The 23,153-nt window shown below is 35.9% G+C and overlaps 1 protein-coding gene across 1 annotated transcript; it reads right to left on the reverse strand.

Moving 5' to 3' along the window:
* Positions 1-4,836: 4,836 nt before the first annotated feature.
* Positions 4,837-22,533, reverse strand: LOC105060765 (kinesin-like protein KIN-14F). Its single transcript, XM_073257589.1, has 17 exons — positions 22,206-22,533; positions 21,940-22,103; positions 18,287-18,430; positions 17,634-17,990; positions 15,725-15,793; positions 13,481-13,675; positions 12,753-12,834; positions 12,560-12,655; positions 12,294-12,473; positions 11,717-11,823; positions 10,575-10,754; positions 10,226-10,389; positions 9,213-9,466; positions 8,070-8,233; positions 7,807-7,983; positions 5,397-6,028; positions 4,837-5,284 (listed from the first exon to the last, which is right to left on the reverse strand). The coding sequence occupies exons 1-17, from the start codon at positions 22,324-22,326 to the stop codon at positions 5,125-5,127; spliced, it is 3,246 nt and encodes a 1,081-aa protein (XP_073113690.1). The 5' UTR covers positions 22,327-22,533; the 3' UTR covers positions 4,837-5,124.
* Positions 22,534-23,153: the final 620 nt, after the last annotated feature.

Consider the following 23,153-nt stretch of genomic DNA (forward strand, 5'->3'; position numbering starts at 1 on the left):
TAAAGCAGCCAAGGGTGTTCCTAGGTCATCCTTCAACATCTAGATCAGAGGTCTTGTGGCTGTTCTTTGGTTCTTATTACATGGGAGGAGTACAATTTCTGCAGTTCATTGCATCATCTTAAGTTGTGGGAATGCTTCCTACTGCTTAGTCCTTGGTAACCTACTTCTAAGCACTTCAATTGGAACATTTGCAGTCATGACTGTAAAATAAAAACTGAGGTTGCACATAAGCTTAAAAAAGAATCCTCAAGAAAATCTAGCAATTTTGAAAACTACATTGATATGCTTGAAAATTAAAATGTTAGCTCAGGATTTAGTCCAGATTGTTAAGTGGCTGTACATCTGATAAAGGGTTTCCTAGCTCACAGATGTAGCGAACCTTTCTGAATTGATGTGCGTGCTTTCTAAAGGGATAACTTTTGATAGCATGTGGAATGGTGTCAAGAGTTGAGGCTTTCTGAGACCAGTACGTCAGGTGGGTGATCCACTTAGACGAGTTTTATTGTTTGGTTTTTCTTGGTTAGAGTTATATGGTGGTTGATCGGGTAATCTATGTCAGAATGATTCAATGCCCGCCAAGTCTCCATGAAAAGGTCAAGGACAGTGAAAAATATGATTTCTATGCTTGTTATCTTTTCAATCTAACCTTAAAATGTAACTAACAGGAATTTATCATTATATTTTTTATCACATATTCTATTTGACTATGGAATTGTTAGTCAATGAAAGGAATTATGGAACCTGGATCTTAATGTTGTCAAACCATATTATTGTATTTCATTTCTCATGTTTTATACATTGATCCTAGAGTATTTTGTAATCAAGAAGTATGGATCTCAAGTCTCATTATATTCTATTCATTTTATTAATGCTAATCTTGTTGACCTGCATTTTAATCTTAAATAGGATCAAGATTCAGCCACTTGGATTTCTATACAAAAATGGATCTCAATCTGGTGACTGATCTTTGATCATATAATCAAAGGAAGGAGCATCTTTAAATTTCAAGTGAGAGATTATATGTTTCTTAAGATATCACCTGCCCAGGATGTGATGAGATTTGGAGTCTAAAGTGAGCCGAGTTTCTAATATGTTGGACATTTCGAGATCTTGGATAGGGTTGGAAAGGTAGCCTACCACCTGCTGTTGCTGAAGCTCAGCATGTGTTAGGCGCTAGACTTGTAGGGTTGGAAGTTTTGCGGCTCAGAAGGATCTTTCTTGAGGAGCAGCCAATGAGATCGTGGACAAGAAGAAACTTGTTTTGAAGCAGCTTACCATCCCATACGTGAAGATTCAGTGCAATCCGCCCGTCATTGAAAAACTACAGGAATGTGTTGTTCCTCGGGTTGGAGGGGATCCAAATGTTAAAGACGTATAGTTTTTAAGACCCGTTCTTTTATAGATAAATATTATAAAAAAAATTGATTAATTTTTTTATTGATCAATTTATTCATTTTTTTACATTTTTTTAAGATGAATAAATTATTTTTTCATAAATAATATTTATCTATAAAATGAAAAAAATTTTATTCACCTAAGATATTAACATAATATAATATATTATATTATAACATACTATAATATATTATAATAATAATATAATATAATATATAATAATATAATAATATATTATATTATTATATATAATAATATATATTATAATTTTTTCTGAGCTAAGGAAGCTTATTGTTGGGAAGAATCAGCTCTCCAACGAGATTTCGGTGGAGATCAGGCCCCTGCAGCAAGTTATAATTATTGGACCTCGGTGACCATGCTTTCTCCAGCAAGATACCGGCGGTAGAATTAGGTCAGCTTCTAGCACTTGAAATCTTGTTCAGCCGTAGCTACAACCATTTCACTGATGAGATTCCAAGCCAGTTCTCCATCCCAGGGAAGCTCAGGTGCATTGACATCTCCTACAACGAGCTCATCAGGAACCCTGACACACTTGTCCAACTCCAAAAACTTGTTGCTCTATGGTGTCACGGATCCATTGAATAGGACCCCTATCTCTGACCTGAAGCTCATCTTGTCAGTCCTCGCCAGGTGTCGGTGTCGTGCTGTTGCTTAGCGCCATATACATTCTGGTTTGCACTCTCATTGGTCCGCATTATAGAATATCCTATATAGCTTTTTTTTTTTTTTTTTTTTTTTTTTTTTTTTTTTTAAGTTTTGGTAGAATATCCTGTCTAGCTTTGCTACCAAATAAAAAATATGCGCACTATTATGTAAAATGGTACAATTATTTGTGGAATAAAATTGACCTGTCCATAATCACCATAAACAAGTATGTCAAGAATTGAAAGGAAAATTTGAAGAATAAAATTAAGAAAGGTTAATTTGGAGAATAAAGTTTCTCTAATATTTTTTTTTTTTTTTTCAGAAGCAAACAAATCTTCGAGGATAGATAGAGGAAACAATGAAGCCCTTTGTTGCGGTCTTAGGTCTAAGGGGTTGAATGGCTCGGATGGTTGATTTATGCGTCCACATTCATATACGTGAAGTATTTCTGTTTTGGCTCTGACCATCTTTAGACTTTAATGGGCCTATGGCTATTTAAAGCCTCACGATTTTGTCCTTCAAAAAATGTCTCATATGGGAGAGAAGGTTCAATCCATATAAGCTATACTATCTCTTGGCTCGCAATCGATGTGGAACTAAAGATGCTCTCTCTATACCACAACACAGACCCACAGTCAAGAGAAAGTATGTGTGGGCAGAAGACGTTCCCACAGATGGCGTCAATGTTGCGGTCATGGGTCAAGGGGTCGAATGACTCAGATGGTTGACTTATGCTTCCGCATTCACATATGTGAGGTATTGTCTACTTTGGCTCTGATCATTTTTATGTTATAATGGCCTATGGCTATTTGGAGTCTTAGGTTTTGTTCTTTAAAAAATACCTCACGTGGAAGAAGATTTCAATTCATATAAGACATATTTTCTCTTGATTCATAACCGATGTGAGACTAAAGATGCTCTCTCTACACCACAACACCCTCTATTCTTCTTCAGAAACAATAACACGATCTCCAATTAAGAAAAGATAGCAGTGACGAGATCTCCAATGGAGAGAAAGGATCGGCACTAATAAAGACTCAGATGATGAGCGACAAAGAAAGGATCGGTGAGGGAAGAGAAGGAGAAGGCCGCCAGCAATGGAGAATCAAATTGAGGGATATTAGAAAAATAGTAGTGCCATTTTCTTCGATGACAAGAAAATAGTATTGCTCAGGAATATGAATACAAAGTATCATCAGCAGAAGGGGAATCGCGAGTGAGCGACGGAGGAACAGGTTCGATTTCTTAGCAAGACCTGTTAATTATTTCAGAAGTAAAACAATAATTTCAGAATTTTAATTAATTTTTAATTTAAATAAATATAGTTTTTATTAAGAAGAACTATTATTTTAAGGCATTTGAGCAAAAACTATGTTTTAAGAGGATACAAATGCAGATATTGATTTTCACGGATATTCATACAAATTCAATATTTTTGAAAGATATACATGTAAAAAAAAAATCAATAAAATAAATAAATTTTATTAATAAATAAAATTAATAAAATTTATAGTAGCCGGTTCAGAGCTTCATTACCTCCAACCATTTTACATACCTCCATTAAAGTAGAATGGTTAATGTACCCTCCCGCCCTCCCCGAAAAAAAAGAAGAATGGTTTCATATGTTCTTTCATCGTTCGGCTGGTATTTCTTTCCATTTATACCTCTTTATTTAATTTTGATCTCGATTAGTTCACAAGATTGAATGGCCAAGTCATTGAAAAGCCTAGATTAGATTGTTTTCCAATAATATTGAGGCAGCCCGGGTATGTAAGTTAACCCACGTGTCACGAAAGAACTTTTAAAGAAAGAAGGGATTTCGGTTCTTTGCACCCAGTTTTAGTATATAGTTAGTTGTCTTGGGATCTGTTTGGTTGGGGTGTGCGGGATTATGGGATAATCTAATGATTTCAAAAAATTATTTATTTAAAAAAATAATTGAAAAAAATAATTTTTATTAGGTCAGGTTGATAGAAAATTTATTTCAAAAATAACACTAAAAAGAGATTATTACATTTGATTGGAAGTAATTTTAAATGAAAATACGATACAATTTATAAATATATCTTTCAATATACAATAATTTTTTAATATTAGGATAGCATTGTCATTTCCATCAATTTTAATATAATGACTATAATTATATATTTCTTTGCATATTATTATTATTATTTTAATTTTTTTATAAAAAATTTTTATTAAATAAATTTAGAAATATATCAGAATTAAATTCAATAGTTATATATGCAAATTTACAGAAGATAATTTTATCAAATATAAATTACCACCACTCAAAAATTTATCAAATACCAATTTTCGATATTTATTTTATCTTCTCTCTTCGAAAAATAAATGATCTACTAATTTTTTTATCATCTCTCGCTTTCATTTTTCGAACCACATATGATAATGTGATATGATATTTATTTTTCCTAACTAGATTATCCCGAACTAATCAAAACCTTAAGAACTTGGGACTTTCTCAACATGTAGAACGGGCTTGGGTGAGGTCATGTTCGGTCATAGCACATGCCATTATTCTGGGAATAAAATTCAGAATCCCCAGTGGTGCCTATAGCTTCCCAATAACAGGCACCCAAGCACAGTTTCCAGCCCCAGGGTCCACCAGGAAGTAGCATATTCTTCTCTTTAAAAGGGCGCATCAAAAACCTCTGAATCTATAGCTCTGATGGCAGGCAGAAGATAATCAAATAGTTTTTCACAGAACAAAAGCCTTTTTCTCTGATTTTATCTAGCAACTTAAAATTAACAGATTTAGCATCTGTCTTTTAAGACCCAGAAGCAAGGAAATCTGAAGTATCATCAAAGGGCTCATTGAGTCAACCATTAGCACCCAACTGGCTTATGCTTATTGTTAACTACTAAACAGACTGCCTATAGCTAATATACTAATTCCAGTGTATCCAAAGAATAATGCAATTGCTCAATCAATACAACTTGAAAACATTTACTTAATTTCGTTCGGATACATTATTCCTTCTTCACCTTTTCCACCCACCCTCGCTAAAAAAGCTAATTTGCCTCTGGTGGAAGGTTGAAATCTCATGATAGTGTAAATTTTCCACGAGGCAATGATCTGCTCCGTCTGAAGTCAGGTTCAATACTATCAGTGCTTTCCTTCTTTCCATTGTGAACTGCACCATTTCGAAGCTTGTTCTCATGCTTCCCGCTGGACAGCGGCTCCACAGCCTGAACTAAGACCCTGAAACAAGCACAACCACCTTTTAGTAGTAGAAATACATCAGCATCCATTAATAATGACAAGTACAATGGAGAGGCAGCAAACTGGTATGGTTGAGGAGGAAAACAAACACCTAGGTTCAACATTTTGGGAGATTCTTGTCATGTGATGCTTTAACTGTTTTGCCCGAGGACTACCATATACAGGAGACTCAACAAGGCTGCACTCATTTTCTGTTTCATAAAAATTGCTCTTCTTACGTGACTCTTCCCTGCCCCCACTATCAAAGTCGAACCTTTGAGACCCAAATGGTTGCTGATGCTTTGACTTGATCCTACTCTCTGCCATATTCTTCCTGATGCCACCTTGTCTGACATTAAGTGCTGACTTGAGCTGCTTTTCTTCATGTTCAGAAAAGGCTGTCCTTAAATTGCTAATCTCTTGAGGGTTCCAACATACGCTCGAACTCCTATTTGTTAGTGCTGATGATTTTGTGGCACTGGATCTGTTAATGGATGATTTATCTGGAAACTGCAATCTTGATACGGGCCTATCATCGATGTTTACAATCTTAGGCTTGCTCTTAATGATGGCAGCACGGTCAGTGGATAATGATCTTCTTAGCGGAGGAGATGTGGACCTCAGCATAATGGAGTTGCGGTAGCTCTCTTCAGCATTAGAAGGTGATTGTGCATCAAGTTCTTTATTGAATAATGCAGAGGAATAACGCGGCCTTCTCTGCTTTCCTGATGAACAGCTTCTGAACTGCACAGCAGCATAAAAGAAGAAAAAAAATATCAAATGTTGGAACTTGTTTTATCCACTTGTTCATAAATGCTGCCATCATGCAGACCACAGTTTAATTGATTCTGTCTTATAACATGAGCCCAGATCATGAATACTGCTCACACTGGTATGCCTTTGCCTTCTTAATCTTACTTGTTTAGAAGCACCTTGGAGGGTTGTTTGCACTTGCACAAACATAGTTGTTTAAAAGGTGCTCCCTACCCAATAGTCAGCCTTCTAGGTTGTTTAAAGAAAAAAGGCGCTTCCCATAACTAAAGTTGGTTTTGCATAGAATGTGGACCAATTTTATAAGGATTGACATCAAGAAATGATGTAGAACAGGAATGAATTACTTGAGCAGCAAATTTATCGGAAACCGTTAGACTTTGATCTTACTTTTGGTTGTTTATTTTGCATGCTTTATATCAGTAATTAAGTCACTCTTCGTCCAATAAATTATCTTTTAAAATTTTTGCTCACAAAGTTGTCTACAAGTCTTCTTCCTTGCAAGAATAGGAACAGCTACTATAAATATTCATTGTGCTGTACCGGTTGAGAAAGAGATTTAGTGATACTATAAAATTTTCTCCAATTTCTGGTGGATTCCAGCGCTGCTTTCTTTTCTTCACTAGAAGTTTTCTTAAGCCTGAATGATATCAGGCCTGCTGCCTTCACCTTCTGCATTACCAAGTGTTCAACAGTAACGAAGACTGGCTAATGATCCTAGGTTCCAAAAGCAATATCCATTGACTTCAACAAGAGTATGTTAACATATATGTGAAAAATAAGAAAACCTATCACTGAAACTATCTAAAGATTCTCGGGACAATACCCTACTCTTATCCTACATAATGAGGATGATCAAATCATTTTGATCCTGACATGACAAGGGAATGACACTTACTTATGATTAATCAAAATCTGAATGGAGTTTAGACTATTTAACCAAGTTTACAAATTAAATAATGAAAGGATTGCACAAGGCCAATTATACTCTTTATGTTAATAACAATACTATTCTTTTCTGTCTATCAAACCCCAACAAGGCCAAATTATACTCTTTATGTTAATAACAATACTACTTTTTTCTGTCCATCAAACCCAACCTTCACCAAGTGAAAACCATCTCTTATTTAAGCATGAATTTCCAATCGAAGTTCAGTAATATGGCACCCCTAAAATAATAACATTATGCACGAATGCATTTGCTACAGAAATTACCAAAGTGCCACAAATAAATTGGTAGAAGATATCAAGTAGTTTTCTAATTTGTAAATTGTAACCAAAGTCTTACCCCCCCCACGCAGCTTATGCAATTAACATGCCTAGAAGGTTATGTCATCAGATGAACCAGCAAGCTTTATCCCATATGTGCTAAGTTGGCCATAGGGGTGATCATGGTATACTTTAAAAAAGTGATATTGTTCCACATCCACTGTTAATCTGACACCAACCTTCTGAATTGGTGATTAAATTCTGTCCAAAATAACTATTAGCAAAAGGATGAAAACCTACTTTATTAATCATGCAATTTTAACTCATGCAGTGAAGACAGGAATCTTCAAAGTCTCCTTTATCCTAGGAATGTGTCCAGATGGAGAGAGGAATACAAGTTCAAATACAGGAAATTGCACTAATTTCTATGCTGCATAATAACCTAATTTGAAGCAAACCCTCCAAGGCTCTAACTCAATTAATCTAAGAACTGAGTTTTAAAGTACTTTGTGCTAAAGGTTGTTTAAGGATGTATAAGATACCTCCTCAGTCATTCTAGCATTGCCTGTTCGTTGTTGAGCACCTTCAATTTTTGAGTTGCTACTGCTAGAATAAGGTGATCTTACTTTTGAATTTTGCTCCTCCAAAGTAATCCGGTAGTAACCTCTCAGTTCTGTTTCAGATTGTTTACCTTCTAATGCTGATTTCAGTTTAGAGATCTGAGCAAGAAGGAATATCATATTTAGTATCCTACCAATAAACAGTTATGCCTTACTCTGAACTGGCTCAAGACCATAGGGCAAACCTCCTCTTTAAGTTCTCTAACTTCACCAACTTCTTTATTAGCACGAGCTGCCCCAAGCTCTACAGAGGCAACACGCTCTGCAAACTTAAGTGTGCTAATTGTTTCTCCAAAAGCATTAACCTCTGGATTTATATGTACAAACATCAAAGTCTTAGCCTGCCCACCTACATTAAAAATAAAAACATAAAATAAAACAGAAAAACATGGTTAGAAGAATGATATTGAGATAAGCTACAAAACAAATTTTAGAAGATATATTCTTATTGTTAGTTTTTTTCTATAAAATGCATTGCTTAGTCAGTTTGAAAAAATTAGCATTTTTTCTATTTAATTGTCTACTGAAAGAAGCAGCACCTGTGTCATACTGAGAATATAAATCCATTGTTTTGAAACAAACAAGTTTCACCAACCTGAATGCGGCATATGCAGGCTTTTCAAGAGAAACTAATCTTTCAAACATCTTACTTAAAATACAAAGGACTATTTAAATCTGTTCAAGATTTCCATGTGCTGATGCCTTCCAATTTAAATTTTTTTTAGGAAGAAATTGTTGTAACTGATAGTAAAGGTACAAAGCTTGCCTTCCAGCCTTTTTGTGCTTACATTGCTAAAGAGTAAGGACTAGATCTGTAGGCATGCCACTTATCCACATAGACTACCTACTAACCCTAAAAATATATGAATGAAAATCTTTTTTTCGCAAAAAGTATAATTCTGGACTTTCTCTTGAAAAAGATCTATCTGTAGAATAAAAAATTAGTCCGTTATTAAGAGCACAAATAATCATGCTGGCTGGTTTTATAATTTTTGTTTGCACCATATTACTAAAATGTCATGACCTTTATGCAAAGCAATAATAGTTTGAAAAATAAAGAAAAAAAGGTAATAACCATTTTGAGTTCTCAGAAAATAAAAAATAGCTTGTGTGAATGTGATTCACAGATTTATAAGTTTCTCTAATATCATCAGTCAGCAACAGTTTGGTATATAAGCAATTTGTTCCTGTATGTGTTCACTTGAGATCAAGTATAGGAAGAAACCTGAAGAGATACTTGATAAAATTTGGAAGCATCCTGTAATTGCCATGAATTTTAGTGGGAGTGATGTTCCAAAAGTCCAATGTAAGTTAGAAGTTTTCAGTACCTAGAGCATCTTGCAGCACTTGTGTAAGTTTGCTATTTCTATATGGAATGTGGGAGCTCTTCTGTGCAAGTGCAGAGATAACGTCTCCTAGTGCAGAAAGTGATCTATTTATGTGTTGAGCTTCCCTCAATCTTTCTCCAGTAGCTTCAGACTTATCCACCCTTTCACTTCCTGCAAGATCTACCAGATGAAGGCAGCCTCTTATGATAGAATCAGTTGCTAACTCTCTGCCTTGAACATGAACTGTCAACACACTGGAGAAAAGAGGAGGATCATCAGATAATTATGAGCACTATGCAAAGAGAAATCATTGAAGTAGGTATAAACACATCTGTTTGTTAAACAGGAAATATAATGCTAATTTAACATCATTGATGATAAAGTAATATTTCTGCCATCATGATTACCTAATCATTAATGATCTTTTTCTACTCACCTAAGTTTTTATGCATTGTGCCAATAGTTCCTCTTATCTTTACTAGAAATTCTAGATAACTTAAATATTTAGATATTCATGCATGCCATGTGGAGCCTATAGCCAGGCTAAGCACTTCAATTAGTTCCAAAACAATTGGTGTAGCTTATTCATGTTTTATTGCCAATCAAAAAATAAGTCATTGTTTTTTGTCAGTTATTCATGATGTTGTTTGTTTTAGTTTTATCCCTACAAATGCAGACTAAAAAGTGCTGCTCATGCTGTACTAATTAATAAGGGGCATTCATGATGGTCGGTTTATTAAAAAGAAAACAAAAACAGATTAAATGTATAATTACCAGATAGTTTCCATCTACCACGATACTTAAAACCTTGAATAATGAACTAGAGCCATGAGTAAGATCTGATAATAGGCCATGCTACTTTAGTGTGTTTTTGTAAACTAAATCAAGTAGAGCACTTTCATGGCTTTTAGATTACACCATGTGAACAAGAGGATAACCGCTTTAAACAATATTAAAGGACCATCCTTGACCATTTCGAGAGGTGATAAAACCTAATGATAATTTGGAAGTACCTGTGAGATCGGCTGCTGCGTTCATTTAATGCAGTAGCGCCAACTGCACGATTTCCCTGGCCAATTTTCATTAATTCCAGAACATCTTGTGTGCATTTCACAGAAACTAAGCTTGCGTCAGGTATGTTGAGTCCATTTAATTGAGAATTGTTCCTTATCTCAAGTGTATTAAAGGTCAGGGAAATGCCCAAATCTGACAGATAAATCAAGTTGTCTACCTCATTAAATCACAGTATTAATGTTTTAAGGGCAAAAATATTTTATTGCATTATTCAGAGTTTAATTGTTATTTTTGCAATCAAGGAAAAAAATAAAATCATTATAAAACTGTAAATAGTAGAAAAGGATATCTTCTGTTAGAACCATGAGCCACCAAAAGATCCCTCACTTGTTCATTGTATATCTCAATCATCTGGACACTCACATCATACGAGACAAGATCAGCCCTTGACCTTGATATGCAGAATAGATCATTAAGTGCTCGATAGTTCACACCCCATGTTTCCTCTGTTGTCATGTCTGGACCACTCTGGAAAGCAAAACTGCGCATCACTAAAGTGTGATCTCAAGATAATGTTTGTTTCAAGAACTACAATTTTCATGTGTTAAATGCATTGCCATGCCAGCAGTAGCCTAATAATTTTTAACTGTAGAAGGATACTGATACTGATACTGCAAGGACTCTGAACTAATCTGGATGTGGTATTAAAGAAAGGCTGAAAAATGCAGAACTTAAGAAATCTTATGTTTGTGTATAAACGTTACAGAGCTTATTTGTAGAAAAAGTTCTTTGCATAAATAGAATCAAATGAATGGATCACAGAATAAAAACTGATTAATTTAGCCCATCCATTACAAGTAATTATGATAACCTTAGGCAATGATCACAAAAATCTTTTTTCTTTTTCAATAATAATTGTGAAAGTGTCATGTTAGTGACTGAAAGTCAGGGCCTCTCCCAGCACAAGCGCTTAGGAGACAGGTGCCAACCAGCAGACTAAAGTCCCATCGGCAACAACCACATAGATCAAGTAGGAGAAGGTAATAATTCTCTGCATTCTAAACATTTTTTGAAAACAAAATAATATCTAGTCAAATCGGGAGGAGGAGCATCAATAACTTTGTTTCATAGGATGTCTCTCTATATGCATATCCTGTGTGCTCATACCAGTATGCTCATGTTGATACACAATTTCATCCTCAAACAACTATGGTCAGAAAGGAGAAAAATCAATTCATATCAGGAGCCAAAATAATATTTAATCACAAGGCAGCATCAAGCAGCTCTGGTTTCATATAAAAGTAGTCTGATGCATGCCTAGTGTGTGTATGGATCTGTTTTTGTTTACAAGCACGCATGCACGCACATGTGTCTGTGTGCACATCCCAATGTCAAAACAGATATCCAGACTTACGGCCAACAGCACCAACACAGACATGCAAATGTGCATGTATGCAGATTAAAATCTTAACCATTCTAAATAATCGTACCATTGTATATGTCTTCCCAGAGCCTGTTTGTCCATATGCAAAGATACAGACATTGTAACCATCCATTACAGATCTGATCAAAGGTTGGGTATCAGCAAATACTTCATCTGCCAGAAATCAAACCATCATTAATTTCTATTTTAAAAATCAAATATGAATAACGTAATATCGATGAAAGTCATTACCAATACTAATTTAGAGATTGATAAAGAAAGTGTACATTTCGATTCTATAGATGAAGCACATTATTAAAATGCATCCCAACCTCATAGACAAAATTAAAAACTGTTGTAGAACAACTTATTCCTCCCGGGACATAGAACAGCTAATTGCTCCCACTCTCTGTCATCAATGCAGTTTTTCTCTTTTGCAAGAAATTTTTCCATGCATTCTATTAGTTTTGAATGGCTGAAGAGTGCATTGCCTTATCAGCAAAGAATTAAAACAATTGATGACATTTTTTATTTGTGCACTCTAAAAAAATAGTTTTTTCCCCCTTACAACATGAATTCTTCATAAACTATATTTAGCTAATCAAATCATGACTACAATCAAAACCCAAGTCTGAAAGTTATACTTTGCGTGGCATTAGCTCCAAATACTTTGTTGAATGAAAATATCTTCCTCGCATCCTTCCCTGGCTTTTGAGGATTCACAATCATGATACTTCCATTTTCTCCAATATGATCAATGGTAGATTTTCCATCACATTGATTTGATAAGAAAGGCCTCACTCGACAGTACACCCTAATGTTACCTGTGTAGAATTCCACATTGTACCAAATAAGCTTTTGATCTATATGAACTAATAAGAGATTGAACATAGGAAAAATCAGTAGTTACCTTTAAGATCTTGCACTTGATTGTGAAGCAGACGATTTTCCTCAAGCAATTTATGGTAGGAAGAAGTGTTCACTTGGAGGCATTGCATATGGTGTTCTAAGGTAATAACAATGACACAAAATGAAGTCAAATGATGAATTAATATTTAAAAAAAAAATACAAAAAAGAAGTCATAACAATTTCATTTTCTTACCAAGCTTCTTAAGATCCTCTTCCCATCTTGTCTGACTGCATTCAACTTTAACTTTCATTTCACAAAAGGAGAATTTCAACTTCTGAAAATTTTATAATAAGATCATTATTGTAACTCCAAGAAATGAGAGTTGCAGATAATAACTAACAAGCACCAAGTTGTTTGTTGTAACTTGTATTGGTGCTGCTGCTGCTGGGATGTCTGCTGATACTGATTCTTGTTGTTGCCTCTTCTAGGCAATTTCTAATTATAATCAAAATCTTAATCTCTATATGGTTCTTCCAAATGTCAACAGATAAATAATTCATTCACAGATTGTACACTAATTCAGTGTTCCCTAGCTATTTTATCCTTCACAACTACTTCTCAAAGTAATCATGGATTATCTGTTAATGTTGTTTTTATTGCTGTTTCTTCTGTTGCTCGCTTGCTGACGACTTTGATTGTTGTTGTCTTCCCATCCTTCCTTCTGTATTCACTAGCATAATTATTAACTAACTATTACAAAGTTTTAAGAAATCTTTGATGTAATATTTTCCAAATTATCCTGGGACCATGGCAAACTTTCCACATACTAGGAATCTGACATTGCCAAGATGCCAAACATGGGACTAAGTCGCACAAAACGTCTATAAACATGGCTCCAAAGAAATCATGCATATTCATAATATGTTCTATATCTGACTATCCTCATGAATCGGTAAAATTGACAGATAATATATCTTTACCTCTAGTTCCTTCTGCTGATGTGCAAGCCTTTCCTCTCCATCAGCATTTGCGGGACCACCACAGAAACAGAACTTTGAGAAAGAAGACAAGCGACAACTATTTTCTTTAAGGAATCTCACAACAATCTCAACCAACTCTGGCTTCGATATGGTTTTGCTGCAGTCCTTCAGTGTTCTCTTCAAAAGCAACCCTAGCTGGTGAAGGTATCAATAGCAATCAAAGACAAAGAAACAATCAAAATTATGCACAATAGCTAGCAATTAATGGAATACTTCAGGATTCAACGATGGCACTTATTGCAAATTAGCATGATCAATTAAATGCTTCTTGGAAGAAAAATTCCAAGCCTCTCCAACTATGGCTATTACATTCATACTCACAAGTTGACAGCAAAATAAATATAGTGAATCATAAGTGGCCACTCTCTTGAAAGGAGTATGATGTTGTCTTTCTAGGTATAAAGTTCTAGTCCTTGCAACTCCCACCAGCACTCATAGAACAATCCTAAAGACTCAGTCATCATGCCATCGCTTGGATGCCTAAAACTTTTACAGTTAAGCTAATTATGCTGCATGTTCAAAATGGACTGACTAATTAAGATAACAAAAGAACCGGTCATCAGGTGCTGCTCTTCGTGTTCGTATCTCATTTTTTAGATCAATTCTGTGTGTTTCTTTTGGTTTGTATATCTGTTAGCATCTCTATAAATGGTTGTTTTCTTGCCCTTTTCTGGGTCTTAGCCAGTACCAAAGATAAACCGACACCCAACACTGATGGATTTCTCAAAAACAGGTAAAAAGAACAGATATTATCATTCAATCAAACTAGATTGTAATCACAGAAAAAATGACTTGCATATGTAATATTATCACGTCCTGCATTGCAAAGCAGCAAGACAAAAATGTAAACAGCCTACATGAAGAGGTTTAGCAAACTCTTAGTTAACAATAAAAGCTAATTACCTCTAATACCTAACTTTCTAAGAAACCAAGTTTGTTCAATAGCTCCGTACTAATAATCTGTTATATGTACTAATCTTTTGTGATATCTAAACAGAAAATAGGTATTAAATTGTGAATCTCTATGCAGATAATGCATGCTTCCATATGAACAGATACATGAAAAATGCATCTATAAACATTCCTCCATTCATATGTATCTATCATTTTATTTTATGCCATAATTACATACATGTAATAGGGACTCATGCTTTAAAGTTTAAGCAATATCTGTATGTCAACCAGTTCCTTTTTCTGGGGGAAAAAAAACAGAACATGAAACAAGAATACTGAACCATGCTGTTGTAGTCATCCAGCAATAAAAGAAAGTTGCATTCCCTCTCTCCCTTTTGCATTGCAATCCTCCACCATACGTTGTTATTGAAAAGTAGGGTGTTGAGTCAAGTCAGGTCCAGTTCTTGATTAGTCTCACAGGTTGAGGATCTGAATGTAGAATCAACCCACTCTTACTCAATGAAGCAGTGTTTAACAAGATCCAAATTTTCATGAGCTAGCTTTGACATATTAACATTTTATAGGAGTCTAAATTGACTGTTTTAGCTGTGTTAGACATATTTGACTTGATTCAGGAATCGATCCTACATTTCAGACAAAATCAAGCCACAGGCCTAGGTCTACAGCTTGGTCCATGTTCAGATCTGCTTCTGTGACATACTTCCATTAACACGCCAATCTGCATTAATTATAATAACATGAATTTGATGTCTAATTATCTTCAACGGTTAATATGTTCCGCCATGGGTATCAGTTGCTGCACTGTATACAACACCAAAGAATGGCTAATTTTCGACAATTTGTAACAACTAAAATAACCATACAAATAGCAGAATTTTTTTAAAATTTTTTAGAAAGTAATAAATAACTTATCACGGAAAAGAAAAATGAATTTATTTAAACCAGCACGACTGATGATTAATTTATTATAAAGATACAAATGTTATCAATACAAGGATCACTTTGGAAAATGTGGTCACCATGAAACCAGTTTCAACTAAAGAATTTATCAAATATTAATTCCATTGGCAACATCCTTTTCTTGGTTCAAAATGAAGTGCTGCCGTCAGTTTTTTCTCCTTCAGGTTTTAGCCTCTTTCAATCATTACTCCCTAGTCTGATAACTGTAACAGAACTGATCAGAATCTGTTAAGACACCCTCTTATATCACTCAAAAATTAATAATTTCTGGAATCATAGAGGTGCATAAATAACTGTCATAATGGTTACCTGATTTCTTTGAGACACAAGCAGCATACAAAACTCTTTAACAGCTTGCTCAAGCACCCAATCAATGAGCTACAGCATAAAAAGCCAAATTAGACAGTTTAAATTGTTTGACAGAACAAAGAGAAAACATGAGTGCAAAGACTTGCCCATGAAAGGTTTAGATTTATCAGAGAGAAAACTGAAGTATTTCTGGCACAGATAAGACATGTAATTGTACACAATCAAATATGAATATGCCTATTTGATAGCTACAGTTGCCATGAAACCAGTTTACAAGCATGCCAACATAGCCAGTTATGTATATACAGCATTAAAATTTGCATCCTGCGGCCAACTAAATATACCTATTTAAATGCATGTCCACGTGCCTGTCTTGATAGCATTTGTAAATTTCAGACAAATGAGCAGTATATCTGAAACAGAATTTGTTGAGTAGCCTGCTCTATGGGAAAAGAAATCTAGCACTCTTTACTTGCTATAGTGGATGTTCACCACAGTGACTACATTACTAAATATCTTACTACTTATTAGATTAGTATTTTTATTTTCTTTTCTCTATTTGGTTGTGTAATGTTCGGATTGAACAAAGCTATATATCAGTTTGATAAGGTAACCGTTGGTGGTATATCATACCCATAGTATATTGAGTCCTATTTGGCTAGACTTTGTAAGCATATATTGCAATCTCCCTGAAAATGGTCTCTTCAAATTTTAGCTGGGGTACAAAATAAGCATCTCAGGCCCTTTACATGAACTCAAGAGTTAAGACCTTCTGGACATGATCTAGCTACCTGATGCTGCTGTATTTAGTTGACTCAGACCCTTTGATTTATGGGAGACTCAATGATATGCTTGCCATAAGACCATCGCAAAGTCCACTCAATATACCCAGACCAGACACTTCAAAGACCATTGGAAGTAAACAAAGTATCATTGCAGTCTGGTTCATATGTTGTGTTCATCCCACCTCCACATGCCCACAATTATACTCTTGATGTCAAAAATTTAGATGTCCATTTGGTCATACGTCATCTTTGATGCTAGATCCAAAGAATATATCAAATTTTTGGCAATATATAGAAAGTTTGCTTCATCAAGTGTTTGCTAATTTTTATGGATAAAATCACATTTTATGTAAATTTCCATGATCCCATCTTCAGTTCAATTGCATGCCAGTGTTTTAAAAATAATGCAACTTTGTCATGTTAGTTCATGGATCATATTTTCCAAAGATAATTTACTTTTTTCATAAGGGTGACAATTGGTCATATTCAATCATGTCAGCTTCCTGAAGAAATGTTCGTTATGTGCATTATGTTCATGCAACCATTACCAAGGAGCAAAGGATGTAACTGGGAGTACAAATTATTAGACCCGAATGATGTAGAATTTTACAAAATTCAAATAGTAAATTTTTTAAAATCATGCATGTTTACAGTGCAAGTTCAATTTTCTAAATTTGGAAAATATTTTTTCCTCCAAAATTGTAATCGTATAGGGAAGTACTTTTGCTTTCTGATCCATGAATATTAAAGAGAACATCTGATCCCTTGCAATGTATGAATTATAAGTTAATGATGAAGATTACTATGACTGAGCTTTACTTGATCCATGACAACAAGAGTTGGTTCTGCTGGTTTGCTCAGGAGAGATTCTGTGTTCCAGATTAGGAGGTGGCAGTCCCATCATATCTCTCAGAAAAAAAGGTTTTACTCATAATTCTTATTGACATTAAGCCATCTTGATGTGCAAACGAGTTACAATTTCCTTTTAGCAATTGTTTCTTAGACAAATCTTTGGCATACATCATAACAGTATAAAATTTCAAGAATAGTAACGGAATCTTTTATTGATGAGAATGGAGAAACACAGCAAAACTGTGAAACAAAAGAAATGATATCTTACCTACCATTTCATTCAAAGGTATGTCCTCCAGCTCTCTGTATTGTGTAAGAAAAGCCTGTAGAAGTCTCAGCCCAAACTGATCGAAGAGGAGACTGAGAGCATTAGCTGCATTGGACTCTTCAAGGGAAACCTCTGTAACTAAATCAAGTATTTCCAATAGCTGTTGGTTGGGTGGCAAAGTTGAAGCATCATATAATTCAGCAGAAGTACCATCAAGCAAAGTGGAAGGAGAACCCTTGCTCGATGATGTAATCTTTACAAGCCCACCATACCTCCAGACCCCTATTCCACCAGCTAGTTTCCACTCATGGTATCCTTTGAGACAAAGGATACAATCAACAACCTTAATTGATGATCCTCCCTGCAAATATATTGCAATATTCCAATCAAGATGAAAAATTGAAATGAACACTGAATCACAATTAAGTTCATGATTAAATATACATGCCCAATAAAGCAGTCATTCACATTCTTCAGCCAATTAAAATAACTGTTTTTGCTTGCATAATGGTTCTTTTACTAAGACAGCATTGGTTCATTATCTCGCTCAGGCCCGATCAAACCAATGTCTTAGAGAGATTAGTCGGTTCTTGAGAAAGAACACCAAGTTTTTCCCCTTTTTCTGACTATGATGATTTGTTCTAGGTTAGGATATACCTTTTCTAGATCTGATGCTTCAAATGTCAAAAGCTTCATTTCACCGACCGCAAGAAGAAAATTTCTCATGTTCTCAAAATACTGAATTGCTGACTGAGCTGCACCATCGGTAGATTCAACAGTGACAACAGGATTCTCTACAACCTATTGGATCACATCTATCAGCAATGAGATGTTGTCACAAAATAGCAAACAAACCCATCATGGCGTTAGACTTCTATACTATCAGGCAGCATAACATCAACAGTGGAAAAGATCTGACAAGAGATAGAATGTACAATTATACAACAAATGCATGCAGGCACAGACAGACATATAAAATAGCCAATCACAGGAAATACTCTTCCTTGTTATTGTCACTTATGGAGCACAAGTTTGTATATGCTATCATACACTTGAATATTGTATTGAGCACCCAATACCCGCTTTTCAACCTAAGGAGAACCAGAAAGGGAGAGTAACACATTGTAAAATATTTGTTGTATCAATACATGGATGTAAGAATTTTCTGCATACATTATGCATGGATTACACATGACAGGCTAAAATAGCAAAAGCTAGTGAGACATCAATGTAGAATTACATATTAGCACTTCCACTCTGTCTTAACTTAGAGATGCTCAAACGGATTTAAGTTTCTTCAAGCTTAGTCTTGTATGATATTCTCACAGAGATGCCACTACTTGAGATTTCATATTTATGCTAAAATCTATGATTTCATCATATGGTACCTTTTCTGCAATGAAGTAACTTTTTTGGATTTTCCATGACTTAATATGCTTGGAAGCCAACCAAAATAAAAACATTTTAATTATCAAGTTTGATCACAAATTGTTAATTTAGTAGTTAGGCAACATGTCATAATATCATATTACAACTGCATGTAAAATAATGCCATCTTTACTTGGTCTTTTGCTAACATGATATTCTTGCCAGTCTAGAAGAAGTTGCTATTGCCTTGTACTTCACCCTCTAAATTTCTCAATAAGCTTCTAGTCATATTGCCATTGCCTGCTCTAAAAAATGTGCTCCACTGGAATGGCCATTTCCATTGTCCATAAGAAAAAAAATGTGATCATATTTTAGATATTTTCCTTTGACCACATTTAATTAAATGTTGCTCCATTGCAATTACAACTGCTTTGTAGTATGTCATGCCTGTTACTTTTGGTGTGTTAACTTGCACAGTCTCATCTCTAGTCCAAGTGGTCCAACTACAAAAGATTTGTCAAGCTATCAACTAGAATGCTGTCCAACGCAGCTCAGCATAGACCAGCACACATCATGCTAGTGTCTTATGGATAAGCAGATATGTCATGGTGATGAGTGCATGCTAATGCATGCCAACTAGTGAGAAAGCACAACATGATACATACGGTTCCAATGTCAAAGCAACGTATCGCTGGCCCACAAAACTTTCACCCTGTTTTGAATTGCTTTGGTATTGATTAAACAAATGTCATTTTAAGACATTTAAAGATAAAAGGCGTATTGATTTAAAAAAAAGGTTTGGTAAAGTTAATTATGGAATAAATTCTTTCAAAAAATATCAAGATTAAATATAAAGTGGCTCCAACAAGAGGCTAAAAAATTGGGTTCCATTTTGGCATCACCTCCAATTTCCAGTTTTGAAAACCCAAACCGTTTTTTTGAAAATCAAAAGCCAAAACTTATTCGGTAGTCACTTGAGTTATGGCAGTGGCAATGATTGTGGCGGTTGCTTTTGACTGCTACACCAATGGTGGTGACAAGGCCTATGATTAAGGTTCGCCGTCTCAGTACCAGACCTTGTACCAATACTATCTATTATAATGTCGGTATGTAGTTCGGTATGGCATGAGATGGTGTATCAAGCATTGGTACAGTACGAGATTAGTATGGTTCGGGGTGTATCAGATGATTCGGCCCAGTACGGTGTTCCATGCCTATGATTAAGGCTGGTGAGTGGCAATGATAGCTACAAGTGGTGGCAGGGATCAATACATGGTGGCAGCAGTGGCTATAGAGATGGTGATGATAGCTATGTAGTTCCTATTTTCGGAAAAAATTAGGTGAATGTGAGTCCCGAGAGCTCACTTTTTTAGAAACTTAAAAATAGTTTTCAAAAAAAAAAATCAAATGTGAAATAGGATGAACAAACAAGTGCTTTGCCTCGGTTTCCATATTTTCAAAAACAAAAACCTTAACATGAAAATTAGCAATGATGTGAAGTAGGCCCCTCTCTTCTTGTTATGAAACTATTACTCCTATATTTTCAACATAACAAATTCAACCCACTTCATGGTGATTTCTTGTTCCCACTTCATGGTGATTTCTTGCTTCTTTCTCATTTTGGTCGGGATTATGGACCAAAATTTTACTTAGACACAACCATATCTACACCCCACCCAAACTGAATATTTGGATCCAATCTAAACCCTCGTTGTTAATCCCAAAGATTGCTTGGCCAATACATGGGAAACAGAAGTTCACGAAAACCATCATATTCTCACTCAAACTTCCTCCTAGTTGTGGCTTACAATCCCATAATTTAAAACCACCGTTCGAAGAATGGGCATACCAGCTGCATACCAGTCATGAACCACTATAGTAAGATTCATTACATGCTGATTTTGTCAACTGGGCCTGAACCATCTAGATTATACCAGATCGGGGCAGTTCAGCCTAAATCAAGCCCTAGTCATTTAATATTGCTCAGTACCAAGCCTGGGCAATATCAAAGTCTCCAACATGATTGCATCAACTTTATCAATGATGTGACACAAAGAAGTAGTACTGCAATCATGGTTACCAAAAACCAAACCTTCCACGAAATTCTTCTATTCAAAAAACTGAAAGATCTTCCAAAAGAGGATCTCAAGAGAGACAAGAACAACACCAAACATGCACCAAGTCTATGACTTCTTTCTCATCTTACCTGAACTGATCATATTTCTATATCCATTGAAGCTAATCACATGAATTTATGATGCCCTTTAGAAAGGATGCTTGTGTCTACCATACCCAATTCTCTCTAAAGGGGAAAACCTTCAACGATAGCACTTTACTTAGCAATCCCTCCAAAGCAATTATTTCACCAAGAATTCTAAGCTGCGCCTAAAGGATAGGACCGTTCGCAAAGACAAACATCCAATCTACAATAAATATGTGCTGTCTAACAAAATAAATCAATACCTACCCTATTATAATTGTCCGTTTAAAGTAGCAATTTGCCAACATTTCAGCCTCATGCCATAGATGATAAACAAAAGGATCCATATTACAAATTAGAATGGCATAAACACCCTCCAATAAGTTTCATTATCTGGTGAGTCCAATTCTACCCAACTTCAGGTACATGCAAATGTCGACACCACTGAAATTTTTCATATGAAATATTAAATTATTACTTAAACTAATCCAACACATGAAAATAACGTCAAACTTCCATCATGACCAACAAGAAATGACTAGGTTTATAAATCTAATCACCACTCCAGCACAGGCCAAGTGAATAACCAAGAAAAGGGCATTGGCCGAATCGAGGTAAACATCAAGAAGTCAAAGTATTCAAGAATCTTTCTCCTAGGGAATCCAAAAAAAAAAAAAAAAAAAAAGAGAAAAGAAAAGTAGCGGAAACAACGAACTAAACTGTGAAATTTTACGTCATATACCTTTGGAACTGCGCCAGGATTGACTCTGTTGAGGATGTTGCAGAGGATCAGGCCATTGCGCAACACGACGCAGAACTCCTCCTCCGACGGCTCCGTCGCCAGGCTTTCCAACGCACCCCGATCCATTTGCCTCAGCCATCGTGCCGCTTCGAACCTCCTTGAAGCTAAAATTAGAAACAATAAAGATCTTCATCTATTTAAGTAAGCTGAAGAGGAGGCAGTGTAAAGATGGAACCCCGGCGTTTCTACGAGGGATGGATCCATACCAGCTTCTTCAGCCTTTCTAAGAGCCATCTCATCGCTAATGCTCTCCTCCGCAGTGAGCTTAAAAGCCTTCAACCCCATTCCGCCGCCTCGCAAGCCAAAGCTCCTGCCGGAAGACGCCATGGCAGTCCCCGCCACCGGAAAACGAAGCGATCTCAAGGATCCAATCCCAACGCGTTTCGCGGAGCTTTGCCGGAGAGATCTAGGCCTCCGGAAATAGACTCGGTTGTCTCGCTCTCACCACGGATCCAAAACTGTGAACAAAGGAGCGGAGAAAGGTGACGAGAGATATGGAGGCAGAGAGATAGAGAGAGGCAGGGTTCTCGTGGAGTGTGCGAGGGAGAGCATTCGAAAACCAAATCGACGGGTTTATTAAATGCGGAGTGGGAGTTGCGTGGTAGTTGAAATTTCACCAGCGTCTGCTATCTGAATTGGAACAGCAAACAGTTGTTCTTGCGAATGTTAAGACGCAACGTGTAGATGCGACGGGATTTTGTTCTTAAAATTTTTTTTTAATACGCGTGGGCCTGCTGCTGCAAATTTTGTTTGTTTGTTTGTCAGCAGCTATTGTCGTTCTACCAAAGCCATTTAAAACCCCAGGGATTCAAAAGTAAGACGTTAACGGGGCTTCTCCGCTAGCTGATCGAAATACGGTGAAGGATGCGAGTTACGGGACCCAAATCCACCAGCATTTGTAGCTTGGTTCTTCCTTTGTAACCGATCTAAGCTGCAACAATCGGTGACATTTGGTGAATCATCACAACCCGCTTTGACCTCATAGATGAGGAGAACATTTGGTGTCGTTTTCTTGGGCCTCGTAGCATTGCTCCTTCTGATAACGTCGTTAACAATCGAAGGCCCGTTAAATTGACGCCCTTTTGACCCGATCCCTTGTCCCCACATGGTCGACCTTTTCAAAACCAACCAATTATTAAGCGCCACGTAGGCAG

Source organism: Elaeis guineensis, chromosome 1, assembly GCF_000442705.2.
Source record: "Elaeis guineensis isolate ETL-2024a chromosome 1, EG11, whole genome shotgun sequence".
Taxonomy (NCBI): domain Eukaryota; kingdom Viridiplantae; phylum Streptophyta; class Magnoliopsida; order Arecales; family Arecaceae; genus Elaeis; species Elaeis guineensis.